The 25,484-nt window shown below is 40.4% G+C and overlaps 1 protein-coding gene across 3 annotated transcripts in view; it reads left to right on the top strand.

Annotated features, from left to right (window-relative positions):
- znf276 (zinc finger protein 276) overlaps positions 1–25,484 on the top strand; it is a 51,023-nt gene that overhangs the window by 13,257 nt on the left and 12,282 nt on the right. For all 3 annotated transcript variants that reach the window (XM_063067036.1, XM_063067035.1, XM_063067034.1), the window contains 4 exons: positions 2,275–2,593; positions 11,065–11,135; positions 17,947–18,498; positions 24,518–24,599. In XM_063067036.1, the coding sequence (XP_062923106.1) occupies positions 2,275–2,593; positions 11,065–11,135; positions 17,947–18,498; positions 24,518–24,599 (1,024 nt within the window). The remainder of the gene's footprint in view (positions 1–2,274; positions 2,594–11,064; positions 11,136–17,946; positions 18,499–24,517; positions 24,600–25,484) is intronic.

Here is a 25,484-nt window from a genome sequence, read left to right as displayed (position 1 = left end):
TGGACAATTCTGATATGGAAAAAACAGATTTTCTGAAATTGTTGAACTCAACACTGAGTCTCAAAGGTTGCATTGTAGCCAGACAAAAGGTGATCAATCTGCTAGTCCAACTTTGCATTTGGCCCTGTTAGAACAGTTCATCAGGTCACAGGCCAGAGGGATGGAGAATTAAATTGATGGGAATTGGAAACTCGGGGCTCTCAAGCAGACAAACTGGAGATGCTCTGCAAACCAGACACCATTTTGCAATTCCTGTGCATCACATTGTGAACCCCATACACAATAACCTAGATTGGAAGAATCAAAAACATCAGAATCTTCTAGGAAACCCCAGGCTCATCACAGTTATTCCCTTTGACTTATTCATCCCATCTTCTTACCCTCTGCAACTTAAAACCAGTTTGTTTTCTCATTTACTCACTTCTTTAACCTGAAATGTTAACCCTGTTTCTTTTTCCACAGATGCTGTCTGACCTGCTGTTTGTTTTTAACATTATGTGATATTATTTCAGATTTCGAGCATCTACAGTTTTTAAATTATTTTAACCATTATTAGATTGTTTGTTATCAAACAAAGCAGAAAATGGGCTGATAATAAATTTTAGCATCGCGTCTTCATATACATGAGTAAACTGGGTCTAGTTATGTTCAGCTAAATTAGAAAACAAATACTTTTATCTTAGTAAGCCTCTGAAATACTTCCAGCTTTCAGCCAGTGCATCACTGGTTTAAATATTTCTGAATTGGTTCTTGGGCCTGGAGCTTGTACATTCATTGTTTAGTCATACTACAATGTCTTGTAAGTGGTTTATTTAGACCGTATAATGCTGAAAGAGACAATGAAGCACTGAGATACTAACATCACTGAAAAGTGTGTAAAATTAATGAATAAACATCTTCATATTCTGTAATTCTTTTTTCAGGATTAGTCATTGCAATTCTGACCTCTAAAAATCAATGCTAAATTAGTAGAGTTTTAATACATTAAAAAATACATCCTTTTTAACTAATCAAACCTCTTCTCTACAATCAAAAAAAATTACCATTATTTCAATGATTGCATTAGTTTAATGCAGATACACTCATTAAGTACATTATGTACTTGGATACTTTGAAATGATGCCTTTTGGTCTGTTATATTGAGAACTATAGTGAAAATGGAAAAAAAAACTGCAGATGCTAGAAATCTAAAGGGAAAACAGAAAATGGTTGAAATACTTAGCTCTTGAGGCCACATGTATGGGAAAAGAGACCGAGTTAACATTTCAGGTTGAAGACCCATCTTCAGAACTGGGTAGGAAAGAAAATCAGCTTGTTAAATTGCAGGCAGGGTGGGGTACGAAAGATGTGTAACCTGAGGTGATGATGGGGATAGGTTATAAAGAAAATAATCTGTATAATGAATGGCTGCAGTTTAAGGATAAGGACTTGAACAAGAGAACATCGGCACAGAAATGTAGGAGTTGCAAGATGTCAAGCTGGAAGCCGTGCCTGATCAGAATCGCTGGGCATGTCCTCCACACTCCCAAAGCAAAACAAGGGGGTTTGGGAGGAGATTTAAGGTTCAGCTTAAAACCATTTTCTTCCCTTCCTGTTGTGCATTTCACAACCCCTACATTTTGCCTGTTTTTGTCTATTTTTCACATTCTAACAGCTCCCATTCATTTATTAAACTTGTTTACAGCTTATGTGCATTGTCACCCTGGTTTTACCCTATCAGAGACATCCCGCTTCCCCTAACCCCCCTTCAGTTTAATGAACTTCTTTTGTCCCTTTCCCAATACTGACGAAGAGTCTTCGACCTGAAATGTTGGCCTTGTTTCTCTTCCCACAGATGTGGCCTCACCTTCTGAGTATTTCCAGCTTTTCTGTTTTTATTAGAGTAATACTTCTCATGATATTTTCCATTCTATGTCCAGATGGAGAAGTGTCCTAGTATAATAATTTAACAGCTAATGAGAATTAATTGAGGTCCTTTTTAAGACATTCTTGATTTGTTGTATTATTTTCCATTCTTTCTGCACGGGCAGCGAGATTAATTGTCTTTTTATTTCTTAATCTTCTAAATTAAGCCATGTGCTTCTTAAAACCAGAGCTCAGAATTTTAATTAGCTTTCTAAAGTAACAATTGCAGATTTCATAAACACTCATAGCCTTTAATCTTGCAGTGCTAAGTGAAATATAAAGAAGAATCTTGAATAATAGATTCCCAGTGATGTTTGCATTCACTGACATTCTGGTTAACTTTTATATTTGTTTCCTATTTCTCATTAGCGGCAACTCTTGTTATGACCACCAGCTACTGCCGTCTGTGCCATGGAAAGTTTTCCTCCAGGAGCCTACGTAATGTTTTTGCAAAAGTTCCTCTGATTGAAACAAGTCCAGAGAGACAGCGCAGAGCACAACAGACATTCTGTGCTGATTTTCAGAAGCTAGTTGGTGTTGTGGTGAGGCAGGATCCCACTTTGCCACAGTATATCTGTAGGAACTGTCATGCTCAGTTTTATAAATGTTGGACTATCTTGAAAAACTTCATTCAAAAAGTGAATACTTCACCAGTAACTTCAGTACCACATGGACAAAAGGCTAGCAGGTACTCAAATCATTGATTTAAGTTGACTGTATTATACTGTCTAACATTTATTATATATGCAAAATATTCAGGTACTTGATGTAATCAGAAACCAAAACCAAAAAAAATTAAAATTATTTAAAGATATTATTCAGCAGCTTTGACATCAATGTATTGGTGATCTGTGGGTGGGAATAATTAATTTTTTTAGCTTAAGGTTGTGTAAGATGCTGCAGGTCATTAGTGAAGCTGAAACTTTAATGTTGTCGCCTAACCTCTCAGCTAGAATTTACTCACTAAATTTGGCTATTTCTGTAAACTGCAACTGGATAATTCTCAGTGATGTCACTATTCCACTAATTCTAGTATTTTCCCGATTTCATCACTCCAGTGCTGACAATCATGTTTTTTGTTGAAGCTCTGAGCGCTGGAATTCCTGTTTGACATCCCACTGCCTTCCTATCTTTTTGTTTTCTTTTATGACATTCCTTAAAATCTACCTCTTTGATTAAGCTTTCAGTAGATCTCCCTAATATCCCCTTTATGTGCCTTGATTTCATGTTTTTTTTATTTGTTCTTAAAGCTCTTTCAGATTTTGAACTGTTCACGGTGGCCTAAAGATGGCAGGACAAGTTGATATGGAGATTAGGGAAGTATGTGCATTACTCATGTTTGTCAGTAAAGCAAAAGGGATGTAAGCAATTGGAATGCTGTATTCAATTCATTCCACCACACTTTAGCATGGATGTTGGGGTCCTGGAAACAAGCACCAGTAAAGCTTTGATAATCCAGCATTTACTTGTTCAAAAATCTTGATGGTTCAGCATCTGGTTCATAAGTTAGTACTATGTCTGAACTGGAGGTCCAGTGTATAAGTGAATTGTGCAGTCTGAACTGAGCTGAGTTTGGGACTGCTGTCCCTTTAAACTCAGCTGGAAAACAGTTGATATTACTGTGTCACATGTTAGAGTAGTAACCAACATTTCGATGACAAACTCTGCCATCTTCATCAGGGATGATGCCTGGCGTGTCTAGCCGATGGTATTTATACCCTTGTAGTCCATCCCTCCTGATTGGTTAGTCCTCATTCAATCAGGTGTCCGCACCCCCACCATATTTACAATTGAGTTCCAGTTCCTTCTTAGAGCGAGATCTTCATCTTTGTTAAATCTTTTCCTCTAGTTTTACTTCAATGGCTTCCTTTACCGGGCGGCCCCAAAAGCCATTGACGTAGCACGGTAGTTTTGTACTGTCAAAGTCAATCCTGTTCTGCTACCACCGTTTCTCTGAGTAAACCAAATGGATACATCTCTTGCGCTCCTTGACGGGGGTTTCCACCGTGCATCCCGTCTGGCTGGTATACGCTGCTCAGCATTCACAGGGAATCCTGTAAACGCCAGCCGACCTGGGTTCCAGGTCATCCTTGACCTGCATAAACTGTGTCTGAACATACCTGAAGAAGCATTTGGGGTGTAAGGGCCATGAACACTGAGCCCTTTCCTCAACGTCCTGCATGTAGAAATTAGCAACAGCCAGTGACAAGGGCAATCCCAAGGCCACGCCGTACATTTGTTCATAATAGTTCCCCTTACAGAGGAAGTACATCGATGCAAGGGTATGTTCAAAAGGGTTAGTGGTACCCTTATCAAGCCTAGTCTGCGGGAGGACCATGCTGTCCCTAATGGGAACTCTCATGGACAGGGACACCATGTCAAAGCTAGCCATTATGTCCTCCAGGTTCAGCTGAATGTTGGTTTTAATGAAGTCAGTCAAATTCGTGATTGATGCTCACAGCCCCCAAGTAAGGGAGACAGCATGGTTGTTAAATCTTAGCAAAGTAGTAAGTCTGAGAATCTATGCCACTGATGTTAAGCCTAGGGGGGATTCCTCCTTGTGTATCTTGGGAAGCCTGTAAAGTCTTGGTGGTATCAGTGCCTGTGGCATGTATCTTGCATACATCTGCTGCAGTTGGGATTTTTTCAGTAAAGCTGAGGTCATCCTCAGTTGAATTTGTGGGTTCCTGCTGTAGAACTCTCTAGGTGGGATCGTACGGAATCTGTTGGACTTTCCTATGGTATTCATCCTAGGACATAAGGACTGTTGCATTTCCTTTGCTGATAAAATCATGATGGCTGGGTTTCACCGTACGTAATGACTACAAGGTGAAGGAAATCAGTTGGGCTCTTAAAAGGACTGACAGGAAACCTAACAATGAGGAGGAACCTGTTGCTACCGCCTCTCTTCCTTGTATTTCCACAGTTTATGGAAGGATCACCAGGATCCGGAAGAAGTACTGGATTAATTTATCCACAAACTGGTACAAAAGCTCAGATCACAGCTTATGCAGGTCAAAGATGACTGGGATCCGGGTCAAAGATGACTGGAGCCCAGGTCAGCTGGCGTTTACAGGATTCACTGTGAATGCAGAGCAGCGTATATCGGCCAGACAGGACTCACAGTGTAAACCCACATCAAGGAGCACAGGAGCTGTATCCGTTTGGGTTACCTGGAGAAACTGTCAGTAGCAGAACACTGCATTTGCAATGACCATAGGATTGACTTCAATGGCATAAAACTACTACGCTATGCCAATGGCTTTTGGGACTGCCTGGTAAAGGAAGCTATTGAAGTAAAACTCGAGGAAAAGTATTTTAACAAAGATGAAGGTCTCACTCTAAGAAATGGAACTTGATTGTAAGCAAGGTGGGAGAGTGGAAACCTGATTGGATAAGGACTAACCAATCAGGAGGGACAGACTACGGGCATATAAGTACCACTGGACTAGACATGCCCAGGCATCATCCCTGATGAAGATGGCAGAGTCTGTTATCGAAACGTTGGTTACAATCGATACCTGTACCCAGCTGGAAGCCCAAGAAGAGTTTATTCATCATATACACTGGGAAAGCACTAGATCCTCTTTCATGTTAGAGTAGTGTTTGAGTATTTATAGAGGTAATATCCAATAGACTGCTATAGCTACTTGTCTGGTACCTACATTGCCTCCTAAGTACCAAATTATTGGAATTTTACTGTAGTCTGTATTACTGGGATAGAACCAGACATGAAGGAATTCTCTTGAGAGGAGAACTGGAGATTTGCTAATTAGTTCCTTAAATGAGGTCTATTGTAAAATTGTTAGCAATCTTTCAGAAACAAGTTGAGAGAAACTATTTTTAATCACATGCCTCTTAAAAGTACAGCACAACACAATCCAGTCCCATTGTCCATCCTCTGCACTATCAGTAGACAGAACCAGCTTCCTTTTCACTTTCCATTAAAGATTTCTCAATCTTGTATTTATTAACCTTCATGCTTTGCAGAGAGGAAATTTTGTGTCTTAATGGCATATAAATACAAGTTTTTTTGGATATTTAAGTAGATGCTAGGTTAAAATTATATCAGTTTTGAGGCCATGAGGGTTTTCATTTTATTACTTTGAAGGTAAGCATTACAGTGCAGCAAACACCTTGAATTTAATTATCTTTTAACAATAGTTGTTTGGACACAAATAGACCGGGGTAAACTGCATTTTTTTTGGCTTAGCTGGATTCTTGTTATTCATTGATGTGATAAGGGAATCAGCTGCTAGGATTTATTGTCCATCCCACTTGTTCTTTACTGGCAGCAAGTTTTGATGAGTGGTTTTCATAGAACTAAATGCCTTATTAATAGTCACATCCAGGCAAAACTGTTGAAGGGTGGCATATTTTCTTCCTGAAATATATTAATTTATCAAGTGGATTTTTTTGACAGTTTGGTTGTTTCATAATCATTTTTATTGTGACTATAATTTTAAATTCTATAGTAGTAATGTTTTTCTTATGGTGTAACTAAATTTCCATAAAACCATAAGATATACTGTAGGAGCAGAATTAGGCCATCTTGCCAATTGCGTCTGCTCCGCTATTTCACCATGACTGATCCATTTCTCCTCTAAGCTCCAGTCTCCTGCCTTCTCCCTGTATCCCTTCATGCCCTGACCAGTCAAGAATCTGTCAATCTCTGCCTTAAATATATATAAATACTTGGCCTCCACAGTGCCCGTGGCATAGAATTCTGCAGATTCGCTACTCTGGCTGAAGAAATTCCTCCTCATCTCTGTTCTAAAAGGACACCCCTCTATCCTGAGGCTGTGTCCTCTGGTCTTAGACTCTCCCACCATAGGAAACATCCTCTCCACGTCCACTCTGTCAAGGCCTTTCACCATTCAATGGGTTTCAATTAGGTCAACCCTCATTCTTCTGAATTCCAGTGAATACAGACCTGGAACTATCAAATACTCTTCATATGACAAGCTATTCAATTCTAGAATCAATTTTGTAAATCTCCTTTTAACACTCTCCAGTTTCAGCACATACTTTCACAGATGAAGAGCCTCCAAATGAGGCCTCACCAATGCTTTAATAAAGCCTCAACATTGTATCCTTGCTTTAATATTCTAGTCCTCCTGAAGTGAATGATAACATCACATTTGCCTTCCTCACCACAGACTCAACCTGAAAATTAAATTCCAGGGAATCCTGCACAAGGCCTCCCAAGTCCCTTCCTGCCTCTCTCCATTTAGAAAATAGTCTAACCCAATTCTTCTACTAAGGTGCTTGACCATATACTTCCCGATGCTGTATTCCATCAGCCACTTTTTTGCCCATTCTCCTAATCTGTCTAAGTCCTTCTGTAGCTTCTCTACTTCCTGAAAACTACCTACCCCTCCATCAATTTTCATATCGTCTGCAAACTTTGCAACAAAGCCATCAATTCCATCATTCAAATCATTGACATATAATGCAAAAAGCAGTCCCAACACAGACTTCTGTGGAACACCACTAGTCACTGGCAGCCAACCAGAAAGGGCTCCCTTTATACCCACTCTTTGCCTCCTGCCAATCAGCCACTGCCTTATCCATGTTGGAATCTTTCCTGTAAGACAATAGGCTCATAACTTGTTAAGCAGCATCATGTGTGGCATCTTGTCAAAGGCCTTCTGAAAATCCAAGTACACAACATACACTGATTCTTCTTTATCTATCCTTCTTGTTATTTCTTCAAAGAATTTCAACAGATATGTCAGGTAAGATTTTTCCTTGAGGAAACCATGCCTAACTATGGCTTATTTTATCGTGTGCCACCAAGTACCCTGAAACCGTATCCTTAACAATTGACGCCAACATCTTCCCAATCACTGAGGTCAAATTAACTGACCTGTAATTTCCATTCTTCTGCCTCTCTCCTTTCTTGAAGAGTTCCGGAACCATTCCAGAATCTAGTGATTCTTGAAAGATCTTTACTAATGCCTCCACGATCTCTTCAGCCACCTCATTCAGAACCCTGAGGTGTACACCATCTGGTTCAGGTAACTTGTCTGCCTTATGACCTTTCAGTTTCCCAAGAACCTTCTCTTTGTAATGGTAACTACACACATATCATGATCCTGACATCTAGAACTTCCACCATGCTAGTAGTGTCTTCTACAATGAAGACTGATGCAAAATAGTTATTCAGTTCATCTGCCATTTCCATGTTCCCCAGTACTACCTCTCCAGCATCATTTTCCAGCTCTTGCCTCTTTTACACTTTATTTATCTGAAGAAACTTTTGGTATCCTCTTCAATATTATTGGCTAACTTACTCCGTATTCCATCTTTACCTTAATGACATTTTTAGTTGCCTTCTACTGATTTTTAAAAATATCCCAATCCTCTAGCTTCCCACTGATTTTTGCTCTATTATATGTCCGCTCTTGGGCTTTGACTTCTCTTGTTAACCATGATTGTGTCATGCCTTTAGAATACTTCTTCCTTTTTGGGATATATATATACCCTGTGCCTTCCAAATTGCTTCCAGAATGCCCGCCGTTGCTGCTCTGCTGTCATCCCCAGCAGTGTTCTTTTCCAATCAATTCTGGCCAGCTCCTCTCTTGTGTCTCTGTAATGACTGTTACTCCACTGTAATACTGATACATCTGACTTTAGCTTCTCCTTCTCAAATTTCAGGGTGAATTCGATCATATTATGATCACTTTCTCCTAAGGGTTCTTTTACCTTAAGATCTCTAATCAATTCCAGTTCATTGCACAACACTCAATCCAGAATAGCTGATCCCCTAATGGGCTCAACCACAAGCTGCTCTAAGAAGCCATCTCATTGGTGTTCTAGAAATAGCCCATCTTGGGATCCAGGACCAACCTGATTTTCCCAATCTACCTGCATATTGAAACCCCCCAATGACTATTGGAACATTGCCCTTTTGCATGCATTTTCTATCTCTCTTTGTAATTGTAGACCATATCCTTACTACTGTTTGGGCGTCTGTATACAACTCCTATCAGGGTCTTTTTATCCTTGCAGTTCCTTAGTTCTATCCTCAATGACTCAGCACCTTTTGACCCTGTCACCTCTTTCTAATAATTTGATTTCATTTTTTACCAATAGAGCAACACCACCCCCTCTGCCCATTTTCCTGCCCTTTTGATACAATGTATATCCTTGAATATTAAGCTCCCAGCTGTAATCTTGTTTCAGCCATGATTCAGTGATGCCTATAACATCATACACACCAATCTACAACTGTGCTACAAGTTCATATACCTTATTCTGTGTACTGCGCGCATTCAAGTAGTCACCCTTTTTGATTTTGTGTGCCTTTTACATTGCAACTCATCCTGTTGACTGCAATTTCATCCTATCCTCAGCCTGTCCTTACGAGGAGTCTCACTACACATTGCCTTTGTTTGTAAGCCAACTACAGTTTCCATCCCCCTGCCACATTAGTTTAAACCCTCCTGAACAATTCTAGCCAACCTGCCTGCAAGGATATTGGACCCCCTCGGGTTCAGGTGTAACTCATCCCTTTTGTACAGGTCATACCTTCCCCAGAAGAGATTCTAATGATACATAATTCTGAACCCCTGCCCCTTCACCAGTTCCTCAGCCATGCACTCAACTGCCAAATCATCCTATTCTTGCCCTCACCTGTGCATGGCACAGGCGGCAACTGGAGACTACTATTCTGGAGGTCCTGTTTTTCAGCTTTCTTCCTAGCTCCCTAAGATCTCTCTTTAGGACTTCCTCACCTTGTTTACCTATGTCTTTGGTGCCAATGTTTACCAAGATTTCTGACCGCTCACCTTTGCCTTTCAGAATGCCCCGGACACGATCCGAGACATCCCTGATATTAGCACCAGGGAGGCAACATACCATTAAGTGTCTTTATCGCGCCCACAGAATCTTGTCTCTCTTCTTCTGATTATGGAATCTCCTATCAACACTACAGTCCTCTTTATCTCTCTGTCCTTCTGAGCCACAGCACCAGACTCTGTGCCAGAGACCCGGTCAGTGTGACTCCAGTAGGTTGTCCCTCTCAGTAGGATCTAAAGTTATATATTTTTTATTGAGGGAAACAGCCACAGGTGCACTCTGCACTGGCTGTGCATTTCCCCTCCTGACAGTCATCCAGTTACCTACCTCCTGCAATCTAGGGTGACTACCTCCCTGGAACTCCTGTCTGTCACCTCCTCATTCTCCTGTATGAATTGAAGGTTACGGAGCTGCAGCTCCAGTTCCTTAATGCATTCTCTCAGGAGCTGCAGCTCAGTGCAGATGTTTATCTGGGAGACTGGAGGTCTCCCAGACTTCCCACATCCCACACACTGTACAAAACACTGTCCCTGGAGCCAGTCTCACTAAACTATGCCCTAATAGATGAGGAATGCACAAATAAGAACTGAAAGTGAGAAACTTGCCAGACACTTTATCTTGCCTAAGCCAGATGTGCCAAAGCCATTCTAAACACTGGCACACTCACAACACGTGGCCGCACCACTTGCACTTGAGTTATTCTTACTGGCCCTCTGTGATGAATCCCTCATTGATTGGTTGCTTCTTTACTCAGAGAAACTGCTGCTAAGCTCTGCCTTTTAAACCTTGTGTACCGACCCTACTGAAAGGTAGCTCTTTTTACGCACTTCCTCTTGCTGATTGGTCACTCCTCAACTTTGAGATACTGCTGTGAAGCACTGCCTTTTAAATCTTGATCGCACGCCTGATTGAAAGGTAGCTCTTTTTGTGCTCTGCCTCTTGCTGAATGGTCGCTCAACCCAGACAAGCTGCCGTGAGGCTCTGCCTTTTAAATTTTGATCGCGGTCCTGATTGAAAGGTAGCTCTTCTTACACACCCCCTGCTGTTGATTGCTCAACTCACAGAAAACTGCCGCAAAGCTCTGGCTTTTAAATCTTGAACGCAGACCTGACTGAGAGGTAGCTTTTTATGCTCTGCCTGTTGCTGATTGGTTGCTCCTCAATTCTGAGAAACTGCTGCAAAGCTTTGACTTTTAAATCTTGATTGCGATCTTGAAAAGTAGCTCTTTTTAAGCACGCCCTGACAGTGATTGCCCAACTCCTTTATACTCCAAGCTGCTAGATATTTTAATAGCTCAAGAGACTTTTCACTGTTACTTTTATATAATGCATTTTGTTCTAAATTTTGTTATTGTAGATGTGTTGCAACAACTGAACCATCATCAACACAATCACTTTCAAAATCTCCATTAATCAATTCTGTATCTGGTAAGTGAACTGCAATGCATTCACTGTGCTCCAAATATACTCTGTTTGGAATTGTTTCACATGTGAGAACAGCGTCAATTTGCATTTATTTGGCACTTTTATCATATAAGATGTCCTTGGATGATATGCAGGAATATAATTGAAAAGAGATTGATACTGAGCCCAAAAGGATAAGCTTTCCTAGAGGTAATTTTAATGAGGAGAAGTGCAGGGAAAGAATTCCAAAGCTGGGTGCTTAGATGGCTGAAAGCATGGGTGCCTTAGGGTGAATTTAAATACATGGATTCTGGTTAATTGGGTCATTGGTTAATCGGGACAGCTGCTTATTTGGGACAATTCTTAAGGAACAAAAACTAATTGAGAAAATAGATGGGATTCCCTTCGTTTATTTGGGACACTATATGACTTGGTTGGAACAGGAGACCATTGCCAAAGTTTCTAATTAGCATCAGTTGTGTGTACCTGTGTGGCCATTAAACACTACACTGTGCTTAGAGTGAACAGTTTTTAAATGGTGTCAGTTACGAGTTTTTGCATTCAAAAAGCAGTGATTTTTATCACCGATAATTGGTGAGAAATAAGCAGTAAGACAATTCAGAACTGTTTTGCTCACTGCAGTTTCAAACATTTGGGTTTGGCGTGCCAGAACCAGCTGTGAGTGAAAATGAAATAATTTCACTACTTCAAGTTAGGAACTTTGAAGTATTTGAAGGTGTCAACAATCATTTTTGATGTTACAATAAAAGTGGAGATTTGGAGGATACAATCATCAAAAGGATTGTATGGAAGCAGTTTATTGTCTGCACTAGGTGCCTGCGCTGATTTTGTTCATTTACAATCAATCAAAAGAATTCAGCAGCGTACACTGGATGAATTCCTCCATCGATACTTATTAGAAACTACAGTTTTATAGTACTATAGTAGTATTGGTAGTGTTAAAATTTGCTCTGTATTTCTTTTCAATAATAATTTGTTACTCAGTTAAAAATGATAGCTTGTCTTTTTTATACATTTTTAACTATTTCCAAGTAATCATCTAATTGGGGCAGCTTCTTAATTGGGCAAATATGCACTGGTCCCAGTTAATCAGAATCCACTGTAATTGTACACAAGAGAGTTGATTTGTAGGAGCATTAAATTCTCTGAAGGTTATAAATATTGGGGAGAATGTTGCCATTAGAGGGATTTAATATCAATATGAGAATTTTAAATTCATGGGATTGATGGACTCAGAATCAATGTCTTCTTTAGGGACTCCCTCAGAATCGAGGACAAGTTCCTTCCACTGTTATTCAGTGAGTTTTAAGGTGAATGATGAGTTCTGTACTGGTCCTGCATATTCCTCCACAGGTGAGGCTGGTGGTGCACAACGGGGTGGATGGATGGGATGTTTGGGCTATTTTTATTCATTCAAGGAATGTGGGCTTCACAGATGAACATAATACTCTCCTTCCAAGGTTTGCACTTGACTTCCACATGCTTCTGTATGGGAAATTTGAGATGCTTTGTGCCTTTCCGAATGCTCCCTCGTCTCCATTTTTAGTGATCATAGGCTAGTGAATCCTGTGAGTTCATGGGTGATTTCAAAGTACAAAGTACATTTATTTTCAAAGTACATATGTCACTATATACAACCTTGAGAGAGAAAAATATAAATAAAGCAGTAAGTATCAAAAACATGAGATGAAGAGTCCTTGAAAGTGAGTGCAGTTGGGTGGGAACAGTTCAGTTTTATCCTTTCAAGGCGAGTTTGAGATAATTTTGAAGCATTTTCTTTGTCCTTCTGGAAATCCTTACTGAGTCAAGAGTTGGAGTATTTTTCTTGTTTTGGGAACTTGGTGTCAGGTATACCTTCATTGCGGCCTGTTATCAGTGGAGTGTGATCAGAGTCTTAATGTTGATGTAGACTAGCAAGAAGGTGGTAATTTTGGTTTTGGATTTGAAAACACCTGTTTATTGGCTAGTTGCTGGATCTCCTGCACTCTTTCCACCCACCATCGTTTGTTTGAGTCGTTAGATTTTTGGTTTGGCCTTGGCTTTAAGAATTCTTTTTTAGTCATTTTTCATTTCTGCAGATCTAATGAGGTCCTTCAGGTGAAGATACTCCCTCAGAAGGGAGTTTTGGGATTAGGATTCATTGATATTAAAAGACCAGTGATATAATTTCCAAATTACAAGGGATCCATAGGCATTGAAGTTCCCATGCACCTGCTGCCTTTCTCCTTTTTGCAGGTGTAAGCACGAGTTTGAGAGTTACTGCTGAATAACCAAAGTTCATTTTGCAAATGGTACACACTACAACCACTCCATATCGATAGTGGAAGGACTAAGTTTTAGGATGCCTGCCTATGTATTTTTTCCCCTTTGAGCTCGTTCAGTTCAAGGCAGCCTTACACTTAGACCATAAGATATAGGAGCAGAATTAGCTATTCAGCCCTTCAAGTCCGCTCCGCCATTTCATCAAGGCTGATCCTGGATCCTATTCAACCTCATACACACGCCATCTCACCATATCCCTTGATGCCCTGAGCAATCAGGAATCTATCAACTTCAGTTTTAAATATACCCACAGACTTTGCCTCAACTACAGTCTATGGGAGAGCATTCCACAGATTCACCACTCTTTTGGCTAAAAAAATAAATTACTCCTTACTTCTGTTCTAAAAGGTCACCCCTCAGTTTTGAGGCTGTGCCTTCTAGTTCTAGATACCCACACCAGAAGAAACATTCTCACCACATCCACCTTATCTAGTCCTTTCAACATTCGGTAGGTCTCAATGAGATCCCCCCGCATTCTTCTAAATTCCAGTGAGTACAGACCCAGAGCTGCCAAATGGGCCTCATATGTTAACCCTTTCATTTCTGGAATCATCCTCGTGAATCTCTTCTGGACTCTCTCCAATGACAATACATCCTTTCTGAGATAAGGAGCCCAAAACTGTTGCCATACTCCAAGTGTGGCCTAATTAGTGTCTTATAAAGGCTCAGCATTATCTCAGCAACACACACAAAATGCTGGAGGAACTAAGCAGGCCAGGCATCTGAGTACAGTCAACATTTCTGGCCGAAACCCTTCGGCAGGACTGCTGTTGACCCGAAACGTCAACTGTACCTTTTTCCATAGATGCTGCCTGGCCCCCGAGTTCCTCCAGAATTTTGTGTGTGTGTGTTGCTTGGATTTCCAGCATCTGCAGATTTTCTCTTGTTTCTCAGCATTATCTCCTTGCTTTTATATTCTTTTCCCTTTGAAAGAAATGCCAACATTGCACTTGCCTTCTTTACCAGACTCTACCTATGAATTAACCTTCTGGGAGTTTTGCACGAAGACTCCCATGTCCCCTTGCACCTCTGATGTTGGAATGTTCTTCCCATTTAGATAATAGTCTGCGCTATTGTTCCTTTTACCAAAATGCATTATCTACATTTCCCAACACATTATTCCATCTGCCACTTTTTTGCCCATCCTTTCAATTTGTCTAAGTCCTGCTGCAATCACGTTGCTTCCTCAGCACCTCCTACCCCTCCACCTACCTTCATATCACTTGCAAACTTTGCCATAAAGCCATCAATTCCATTATCCAAATTATTGAACAACAATGTGAAAAGTAGCGGTCCCAATACTGACCCCTGAGGAACACCACTAGTCACTGGCAGCCAGCCAGAAAAGTCCCCTTTTATTCCCACTCGCTGTATCCATGCCAGTATGTTTCCTGTAACACTATAGGATTTTATCTTCTTAAGCAGCCTCATGTGAGTTACCTTATCAAATTCCTTCTGAAAATCTAAGTAAATGACATCCACTACTTCTCCTTTGTCCATCCTGCTTGTTACTAGAAAGAATTCCAACAGATTTGTCAGGCAAGATTTCCCTTGACAGAAACCATGCTGACTTTGACTTATTTTGTCATTGGTCTCCAAGTACCCCGAATTCTCGTCCTTTGTAATGAACTCCAACACTTTCCCAACCACTGAGGTTAGGCTAACTGGCCTATAATTTCCTCTCTTTTGTCTTCCTCCCTTCTTAAAGAGTGGAGTGACATTTGCTATCTCCAGTCCTCTGGGACTATGCTAGAATCAAGTGATTCTTGAATGATCATGACCAATGCATCTGTTATCTCTTCAATGTCTCTCAGGACTTTGGAGTATAGTCTATCTGATCCAGATGACTTATCCACCTTAAGACCTTCCAGTTTGCCTAGCACTTTTTCCTTTGTAATGGCACTCACTCTTGCTCCTTGGCACTCACGGGCTTTTGGCATACAGCTAGTGTCTTCCACAGTAAAGACTGAAGCAAAGTACTAATTAAGTTCATCTGCCATTTCTTTGTTTCCCATTACTACCTCAACAGCATCATTTTCCAGTGGTCCCATATCAACTCTTGCCTCCCTTTCACTCTCTATATAACTGAAAAACTTGTAGTGTCCTACATTATGTTATTGGCTGGTCTGCCCTTATATTTAATCTTTTCCTTTCTTACAGCTTTTTTAGTTGCTTTTGTTGGATTTTAAAATCTTCCCAATCATCCAACTTCCCACTCACTTTTGCTACTTTATATGCCCTTTCCTTGGGTTTAATGCAGTCCTTATTTTCCCTTGTCAGCCACGGTTACCCAGCCTTGCCATCTGAGAACTACTTATGTGGGACATATCTATCTTGCGCCTTGTGAACTATTCCCAGAAACTTCAGCCTCCTCTGTTCTGCCGTCATCCCCGCCTGTATCCCCCTTCAACCTACTTGGGCAAGTTCCTCTCTCATGCCTCTGTAATTCCCTTTATTCCATTGCGATACTGATACATGTGACTTGTGTTTCTCCCTGTCAAAATGCAGTATCACTGCCTCCTAAGGATTCCTTTATGTTAAGCTCCCTAATAAAATCTCGGTTATTACACCCCATCCAATCTAAGATGGCCTTTCCCCTAGTAGGCTCGAGCACAAGCTGCTCTAAAAAGCCATCTCATAGGCATTCAACAAATTCCCTCTCTTGTGATCTGACGTCAACCTGATTTTTCCAATCCCATTGCACATTGAAACCCCCCTATTACAATTGTGACATTACCCTTATTTCATTGCTTTCCAGCTCCCTTTGCAATCTCAACCCTTGGCTACTATTTGGAGGCTTATATATGATTCCCATAATGGTTTTTTCACCCTTTCAGTTTCTTAATTCCACCCACTAAACTTGTAGTGTCCTGCTTTATATTACTGGCTAGTTTGCCCTCATATTTCATCTTTTCCTTTCTTATAGCTTTTTTAGTTCCTTTTGTTGGATTTTAAAAACTTCCCAATCATTCAGCTTCCCATTCACTTTGTCACCTCTTTCTAAAGATGTAATTCCATCTCTTACCAATAGAGCCACACCATCACTTGTGCCTTCCTGTCTGTCCTTTCGATAGAAAATATATCCTCTGATGTTAAACTTCCACTATGGCCTTCTTTCAGCCACGACTCAGTGATGCCGCAGCGTCATACCGGCCAATCTCTAATTGCGCCACAAATTCAACCACCTTATTCCAGATGCTAGGTGTATTTACATACAGCACCTTCAGTCCTGCATTCTTTCCTCATATAAATGTTGCCTCTGTGGTACAACTTAACTCTTTGCTCTGTCTGCAGTTTTACCTAATCATTGGCTTGTCCTTTCTTACATTCATATTACATAATACATCATCTACTTGTAAGCCTGCTGGCTCATCCTCAGTTCTTATTGGTTCCCATCCCCTTGCAAATAATTAGCTCCTGAATCTCCTGGTTATTGTCCACAAACCAGTCTTGTGTTTTCTGGTGGAGCACTTATCAGGGTACTCAAGAATACACCAGGTAGTTTGGGCATTACCAAACTGTTTGTGAGATGCTGGCTGAGCAGCAGGCTCTCTGCAGGCTCACTGGAGCCCTTGATATTGATTTTCTCATGTGAGTGTTTCTGTTGCCACTCTTCGTTAGCATCCAGTTAATAGGGATGAGACACCAGAAAATATTTTTTTTTTAAATTGCAGAGTCTGAAAACCTGAACTGAAAAAAAAAAGAATATACACAGAGAAATAAAATACACCGGCTGAGCCTGTGTCACAGATGGATGACTGGAGACAGAAAATTCAAGTTAACTGAAGTTGTAGATTGCAATATTGAGTCTAGAAGGTACAATGAGCCCAGAAAGAAGATGAGTGCCATTCACCAAGTTTGTGTTTCGCCGCATTGTAATGGCACAGGAGACCACAGACTGATAGATCTGTGTGTGATGGAAATTAAAGTAGCAAATAACAGGAATCTGAGGCTCACCCCTGTTCAGTGATCGTAGGTGCTCCTCAAAGCCGTCACCCATTCTGATGATCTACCTTATCTATGCCTCCCATAATTTTATGCAGTGACCAGAACTGCATATCAAATTCCAAATGTGGCCTAACCAATGTTTTATATATGTGACTTCCCAGCTCTAGTGGTCAACACCCTGATTGATGAAGTTCATGTGCAAAGTACAACAATTTTAGCTCTATACAGTTTTCAGTGATGAATGTATAGAATTCTTTTGAAATGTATTTGAAAACTGGAAAATTTTTAATGTTTTAAGTAGAACCAAACATTGAGATTTTCTTTAAGATATGTTCAAACATTAAACATTGCTATTTCTGATGTGTTGATGTACAATTTATAAAATGGAAAAGTGACTAGATTTCATTAAGGTCATAAATAATGATAACTTGCTAAAACAGTAAGGTTATATCTTATTTATTGATCTGTCTTTTTAATAGTTTTTTATATTGATGCAAACTGAGAAATCTACGGTAGATTAACTGAATCTTTTTATTATTTGTAGGTGACTTTAAACGGATGTTAAATGATGGTGTCTTAATCGCAAGCCCACAGTGTCTACAAATTTTGGTCACTTGGGCTCACCATCACGGTAGCAGCTGTGGGTCCCAACCACATGTACAGAGTGTCTTATCTGCAGAGTATCGAGGAGTGGTTGGAGCTGTCTGGGGCTGTCCAGAGGGCCACAGTTACATCCTGGACATGCATTCAAATCATAATATTGTTTTGAATGAGGGACAGTGCCCATCCAATAGAAATAAAGACTCAAGGAAGGAAGTTCTTGGTAGTTCAATAACCGTTTCACCTCAGAATGGAACAGGTACTGCACATGGTGAGGGTGAAAATGTTGTGAAGCATCAGTCTGTCCCAGTGTTATTTTGGTCATCAGACTTTCAGCCTTGCACATTCAGTAGAGCTACTTCGCAGTCAATGGAAGTGGATAACTCAAAATATCCATTGAAGAAGGATATGCCCTTGCTCTCAGATCCTGAATATACAGAGTGCTCTTGGGAAAAAGTTCAGATACAGGATGCAAATAGGCTATTAAATGCTAAAGGTAAGAAATTAACTTTATTGTCAAATTATGAGGTTGTATTTTTTACAATAATTCAAAAAATGAATACAGGTTGAGTACCTCTTATCCAAAATGCTTGGGGCTGGAAGTGTTTTGGATTTTGGATCTTGGAATATATATTGAGATAGCTTGGGAGTTCCATCATTTCGGACTGTGAATTTATGTTCATTACATATGTGAAGTCGCTTCTCAGAACTGTCCACGGTGCACAGAGACCTGCGCATCACCTGGGAGCTTTCTCCGTGCCTTGTGGAATTTTCTATTTGTGTTGTCAGCCCCGGGAAAAAAAAATCAGATTTTGGAAGTTTTCAGATGAAGACATTTTGGATAAGGAGTAGTCAACCTGTATTACTAACTGAAGAAACAGGAATACGTTGTAATCTTTTGTAGTAATGTTTATTGAGTGATAAATGTTAACAGGGTACCTGAGAGAAGTCATACTGATGGGCTTTTGTATGTGCTAATGAAACAGAGTCATAGAATCATACTGCCCTGAAGTAGATGCTTTAGCCAAACATATTCATCCCAGCTATCAAGTGCCTATCAATACTAATCCTATTTGCCAGCACTTGTTCACTATGCCTCGATGATTCAAGTGTCATCAAAGCCAATTTTGGATGTATTTTGTCAACATGCTCCTTCGGATCAGTTTCCCATGTGGGAACTTTTCAAAGTTCTCTCTGAAGTCTACATGGACGATATCAACTGCACTGACTTTATTTTGCGGCCTCTTCAAAAATTTCAGTCAAGTTTGTCAAATGTGATATTCCTCCTAACCAAACCATGCTATTTTTTCTTTAATTAATCATGATCTTTTTTCCATTAACTTCCCTACAATTAACGCTTCACCCACAGGCCTGTAATTAATCTGATTTATTCCTAATATTCTTGAGTACAGGTACAATATTGCTGTCCTTCAGTCAGCTGGTGCTTTGCTTGTGGCTAGGATAGATGAGAATATCTCTCAGTAAGCCCCAGGAATCTACTCATTCTTGAGTAGCCTGGCATGCATCTCACCGGGTGTGGGGACTTACCCTTTAAAACAGCTTAATCATAATATAAAAATAGGTATTTTATATAACATGTTCTAGAATTTCTCTGACACCACTCAAGCCCCACCCCCAAATCCTCAAAAACAAAACATTTGCCTTGGTGAATACAGATGAGAAATATTCATGTAGGATTTCACCTACATCCATTGGTTCTGTGCACATTTTAGTTCCTAATTTGTGGTTATCCTCCTGCTAATGTAATCATAGGGTCACAGCCATAGCGAGAGTGTGGCAAGTCCTTTTGGCCCACAGAGTCCCTGTTGAGCATCAGTATCCATTTACACTGATGCTATCATAACCCATTTTATCCAAGGAAACTGGAGTGCTTGGAGGAAACCCATGTGGTCACCAGGAGAGCATGCATTCTCCACGTAGACAACACCAGAAGTCAGGATTAAGCCCAGGCAGCAGAGCTGCCAGCTGCACCACTCTTGTTTATAAAACGCTTTGAAGATTGTATTTAATCTTGATTATACAGTTGCATGATTTCAGTATATTACAACAAGCTATATTACCAACATTACTTTCTCAGGCTACCTCAATATAAAAAGTAAAAAGATAGTACCTTAATTAATGAAGGTCAAAATTTTAATTATTAGACAAAAAATCCAAACATTATCTACTCAGTTTAATTTGTAAACTATAAGCCTACATTATGCGTTTGCCATTTTCTTAACAAGTGATCATGGAATCCCATTCTCAAAATACCAATAACAATTTCTACTCACAAATTGATATTGAATTATTTTGCATAAATCGGAATTTCAAGCTGTGTGTGTATCCAAAACCAATGAAATGTCTGATTGATTTTATGTGCCTTGGCTCCATGGTAGCAATGTTGCTTTCAGACTGAAAATTGTGAATTTTAACTCTACAGCTCAGCAACATATCCAGACGGCACCTACACACAGTGAGATTGCTATACAGGTTTCCCCCGCCATCCGAAGGTAGAGCGTTCCGCTGAAACAGTTCGTAAGCCGGAAGGTCGTAAAGCGAAGAAGCAATTACCATTTATTTATATGGGGAAAAGTTTGTGAGCGTTCGCAGACCCAAAAATAACCTACCAAATCATGCCAAATAACACACAAAACCTAAAATAACAGTAACATATAGTAAAAGGAGGAATGATATGATAAATACACAGCCTATATAAAGTAGAAATACTTCTCTACAATCATTGCCTGCACTGTTCTCCGTAGCGAAAATCTCACGCAAGCGCTCTCGGCAAAAACACGGCGCAAGGGCTCTCCAGTAACCTTTAAGCTATGAAGCTGCCAAATCATACCAAATAACACATAAAAATACACAGCTGATATAAAGTAGAAATAATGTATGTACAGTGTAGTAACACTTACGGGAATCGGGAAGATAGCGCCGAGCACACTGATGATGGTGTGTTAAGCTGAGTCGTCGGAGGCTGGGGTGGTGCAGTGGCTCCCACCCTCAGGGCCGCCGACCGATACCGATCCGCGAAGCATGCAGCGATGCAGTGGTGGCCGGGACGCACCCAGCACATCTTTAAGAAAAAAGCCGAAATAAACAAGCTAATTAATTCGGTGCCGCCCGGCATGTAAATGTCGGCCCAGATCAGCGGCGATGCTATTGGCAATCGCCTCTGATCGGGGCCGACATTTACGTGCCGGGCGGCACCTAATTAATTAGCTTGTTTATTTCAGCTTTTTTCTTAAAAATGCGTTGGGTGCCTCCTGGCTACTGCTGCATTCTCTGCGAATTGGTGTCTGTCCGCGGCCAGGTGGTGTGGTGGGACACTGGGGTGTCATCTTATCGTCAGTCAGGGCAGGCAGGTCATCTTCTATGTCTGCCTGCCTCGATGTCGAAGGTCGAGGTTCGTCGTCTGCTGTGGCTAATGTGGAAGGCTTGCTTGACTGCTAGCCTCGCGCATTTTTCTATCATGTAGTTCTTTGTAAGCACTCAAACCATCCTGCAAATATGCCCTAAACTTACGTACCCTTTCACAATTAAAGTCGTACTTTATCATTGCAGCGAAAATTTCACGGAGTTGCTTCACGTTCTGTTCCTGGATGACTTCACTTTCACTACTGCATTCAATTTCGATTGTTATCCTTTCCTCTTCCAATTGCAGCAATTCTTCATCTATCAGTTCTTGGTCATGGGATTCCAAAACCTCTTCAACATCATCTTCATCAACCTCCACAAGCCAAATTCACTTTGTCCTTGCTTCATTCACCACGATCGAAACACTTAATTATGTCTAGTTTTATGCTAAGTGTAACACCCTTACAAACTCTTTTAGGCTTTTCCGATAACTTAGAACTCATCTTGCAAACGGCTGCTCAAAATAAATTGACGTAAAGCACAGATGCTCATGGGCACGTGTTTAAGCAATGCCGGCTAGAATGCCGTTCCGAATCCGGGGGAGGAGCGGCTGCTTAGGGCGCGTGCTGCTTTTTTTCGTAACAGTGAAAACACCTTCTGTTAGCGGAAACAGGTAACTAATGTAGGTTTTTCGTAACAGTGAGGTTTCGTAAAGCAAACGTTCGAAAAGCGGGGGACACCTGTAACATTGAAGTACCAAATCTTCAGTTGAGTTATTATTCTTGCTAAGTAGCAGGAAGGATAAATTGCAACACCAAACTTTCAGACTTCTTCCTACTGTGGAAATACCACTTCCACTTTCAGTGATGGAGATTCAGTTCAGAATACCATGCTGCAGTATTACTTTAGAAACTCCTTTTAAATGGAATTGGAAGTAAATCTCAGTATCAAAACACCTGAGTATTGAGAATTGCTTAGTGACTTTCAGAATATAGTCCCATATAGATCACGTTTAATACAGCGTTTCACATGCTATAACATTTGAGCTCATTAGACCTTTCGAAATGGATATCATACTTCTATAGAAAGGAGTGTTTGTTGCTAGCACAATCCGGTCAGATAGCATTGGGAAGACTGAGCAATAATAGGTTATCATTTAAGAAACTTCAAGGAACCTGGGTACTGTTGTCAGCTGTTTGTTCTAATATTCACAATACTGGACAGAATGTCTTGAACTTTTAAGAGATTATGTAGGGACAATTGATAAGGATGTATAAAGGGTAATAAAAATAGAAACTGCTGGCAATCCTCAGCAGGTCAGGCAGCAGCTGTGGAAAGAAAAACTAAGTTTATTCTTCATGAACTCTGTCAGAATTGAAAAAGATTGAAAACAGGCTAGCTTTCAGTTGCAGAATATGTGGGGAAGTGATAGATAGAACAAAGGATGGGTAGGCTGAATGAGTAGGGCTAGGGTTGCTGTGATGAAAAATGTTAATTGGTTTATCTGATTAATGAAGACAATTAGACATAAAGACAATAAAAGGATATCCATAAGCTATGACATTCAGGATAAAGAGGAGGGAAATTCCCCATAGATCAGGCAGTGTCAGTGGAAAGAGAAAAACTGAGTTATTATTACAGAGAGATGACTTATAGGAGAATTGTCCAAAAGAAGTGAATTATCAGTTTGGGATCAAATTCTGAAGGCTTCAACATGCCCCGATGGAAGGTGAGATGCTGGGATTCAGTAGGGCTGCTTTGGAGTAGTATGGGAAGTTACAAATGGAAAGGTCAGAATGAGTGGGATGGAGAAGTAAAGTGACAGGGAACTGCAAGCTCAGGGCTGCCCTGCATTCATACTGGAGTTAACTCACAAAGTACTCCCCTATCTTCATTTGGTTCCCCTATTGTAAAGGAGACCACATCACTAACACAGAATGCAATGCGCTTCATTGGAACAATTGCAAATCAATTGTTTTACCTAAGAGGACTTTTTAGGTGCCTAGATAGTTGGAAGTGAGGAGATCAGTTGAATCCCTTGCAGTTGCATGTGAAAGGGCCCTGTGAAGGGGGTGTTTGGGAGATTCTAACCTCTTTGTAGCTTAAAACTAATTAACTTTCTCTCTGTATTCTTCTTCCTGAAATATTAATTCTATTCTTCTTTCCAGATGGTGATTGATGCGATGAGCATCTCCAGCTTTTTTTCGTATTTATTTCAGATTGAAGGCACTTGCTGTTCTGTATTGGGCTAGATTAATTACTTTGGTTTTTTTGAGGAAATTGGTGTGGAGATGAAAGGTTATATTTTGCAAATTAACCAAGTCGTGGGGAAAAACTCAATGCATAAAATCATGCGGACATGATCAAGAGGTTCGATTGCTGTTCAGACCAAACATCAGAACAGGGAAGAAATATGATCTAAATGACTTTGAATGTGGAATGATTGTTGATGTCAGGTAGGGTGGTTTGAGTATGCCAGAAACTTCTGATCCTGGGATTTTCACGCACAATAGTGTCTACAGTTTAGAGAACAGTGTGATAAACAAAAAAAAATCCACTGAGCGTCAATTCTATGGGTGGAAAATACCCTGTTAATGAGAGAGGTCATAGGAGAATGCTCATACTGGTTCAAGCTGACAGGCAGGTGACAGTAACTTAAATAACTATGCATTGTAACAGTAGCATGCAGAAGAACATCTTTGAACAGATGTCGAACCTTGAAGTAGATGGGCTACAGCAGCAGAAGACCACAAACGTACACTTGACCTAATAAAGTGGCCACAGAGTATATATGAAGTAAGTGAAGAGTTGAGACAAATTTAGGGAAGAGTAGATTGACCCTGAAATCTGGGAATGATAAACTCAGTATGTTGATTTTTAACTAGAAGCTTCTCTTTGTTAGTGAACATTGGCCCAAAAGTTCTACCAATGTGCTGTTTGTTTCAGTAATGTATGGGATCCATGACCTCCGTGGTTTCCACAGAACCAAACAACAGAGAAAGTGTTACTGTATTAAACTGATTCTAATTAAAAACGAGCAAGATGATGTTACCCAGATTAAGACCTGATTAATAGTATGATTTGTTATTGAAAAAGTTTGCTGAATTGGTCCTCTCACAGTCTACATATCCTTTTCTCCCCTCTTGCTTTAGATCCAGTTAACTGCAATGAAGCATCTTGTTCTATAACAGATGGCGTTGTGGACGGATTAGAGTCCAGTGATCTTTCAGATAGGTAGGGCTTTATAAAATTTAATGGTGTGTGTATAACTGATCAATATTTAATTGAAATATTTCAACCTAACAATGATATGTTGTAATTGACATTAGCATAATCAACTTTGTTAGTGCGCCAACATTGTCAAAAATTTTAGGTACATCTTGTGCATTTTCTAACATAAAGATTTAAATTTAAGACGTATTGTAAAATTGAGTTTTCTAACAAATTTGGCCTAGAGTTCTGTTGGAAGTAGAGGTATTAAGTATCATGGCTAAAGACGATATAGCAATATTACGTAGTGAAACCAGTTGTAAATATTTTTTTTATTTCAAAATATACTTTATTCAAAAATAAATATATACAATAAACCATTCAATAACTTTTCATCCCTTACATACGTTTCCATTATAGTCAGTCCATATTCATATTTATAGCCACCCACGTGGCACTCCAGTAGTTCAGCTTACCATATCATTGTTGAGGGGTATACTCCCCGCCCACCAACCCCTCCCACTCCCACGGGTGGAGAAACCTATACTGTGGTCCTTCCCCACCGGGCTCTTGCGGTGGCTGCACCGAGTTTCAGTGCGTCCCTCAGCACGTACTCCTGCAGCCGAGAATGTGCCAGTCGGCAGCATTCTCCCACGGACATCTCCATGTGCTGGAAGATCATCAAGTTTCGGGCTGACCAAAGAGCGTCTTTCACCGAGTTGATTATCTGCCAGCAGCACCGGATGTTGGTCTCCGTGTGCGTCCCTGGGAACAGCCCGTAGATCAGAGAGTCCTCTGTTACGCAGCTGCTGGGGATAAAATGTGACTCTAGCCCGTCCATCCTCCTCCACACCTAAATGGTTGCTTGACTGGAAGTTATATATGTACTTTTTTTTCTTTAATACCCTA

This window comes from Mobula hypostoma, chromosome 14 (genome assembly GCF_963921235.1).
Source record: "Mobula hypostoma chromosome 14, sMobHyp1.1, whole genome shotgun sequence".
NCBI classification, from domain to species: Eukaryota; Metazoa; Chordata; class Chondrichthyes; order Myliobatiformes; family Myliobatidae; genus Mobula; species Mobula hypostoma.
This window is presented reverse-complemented; position numbering and strand designations above follow the sequence as displayed.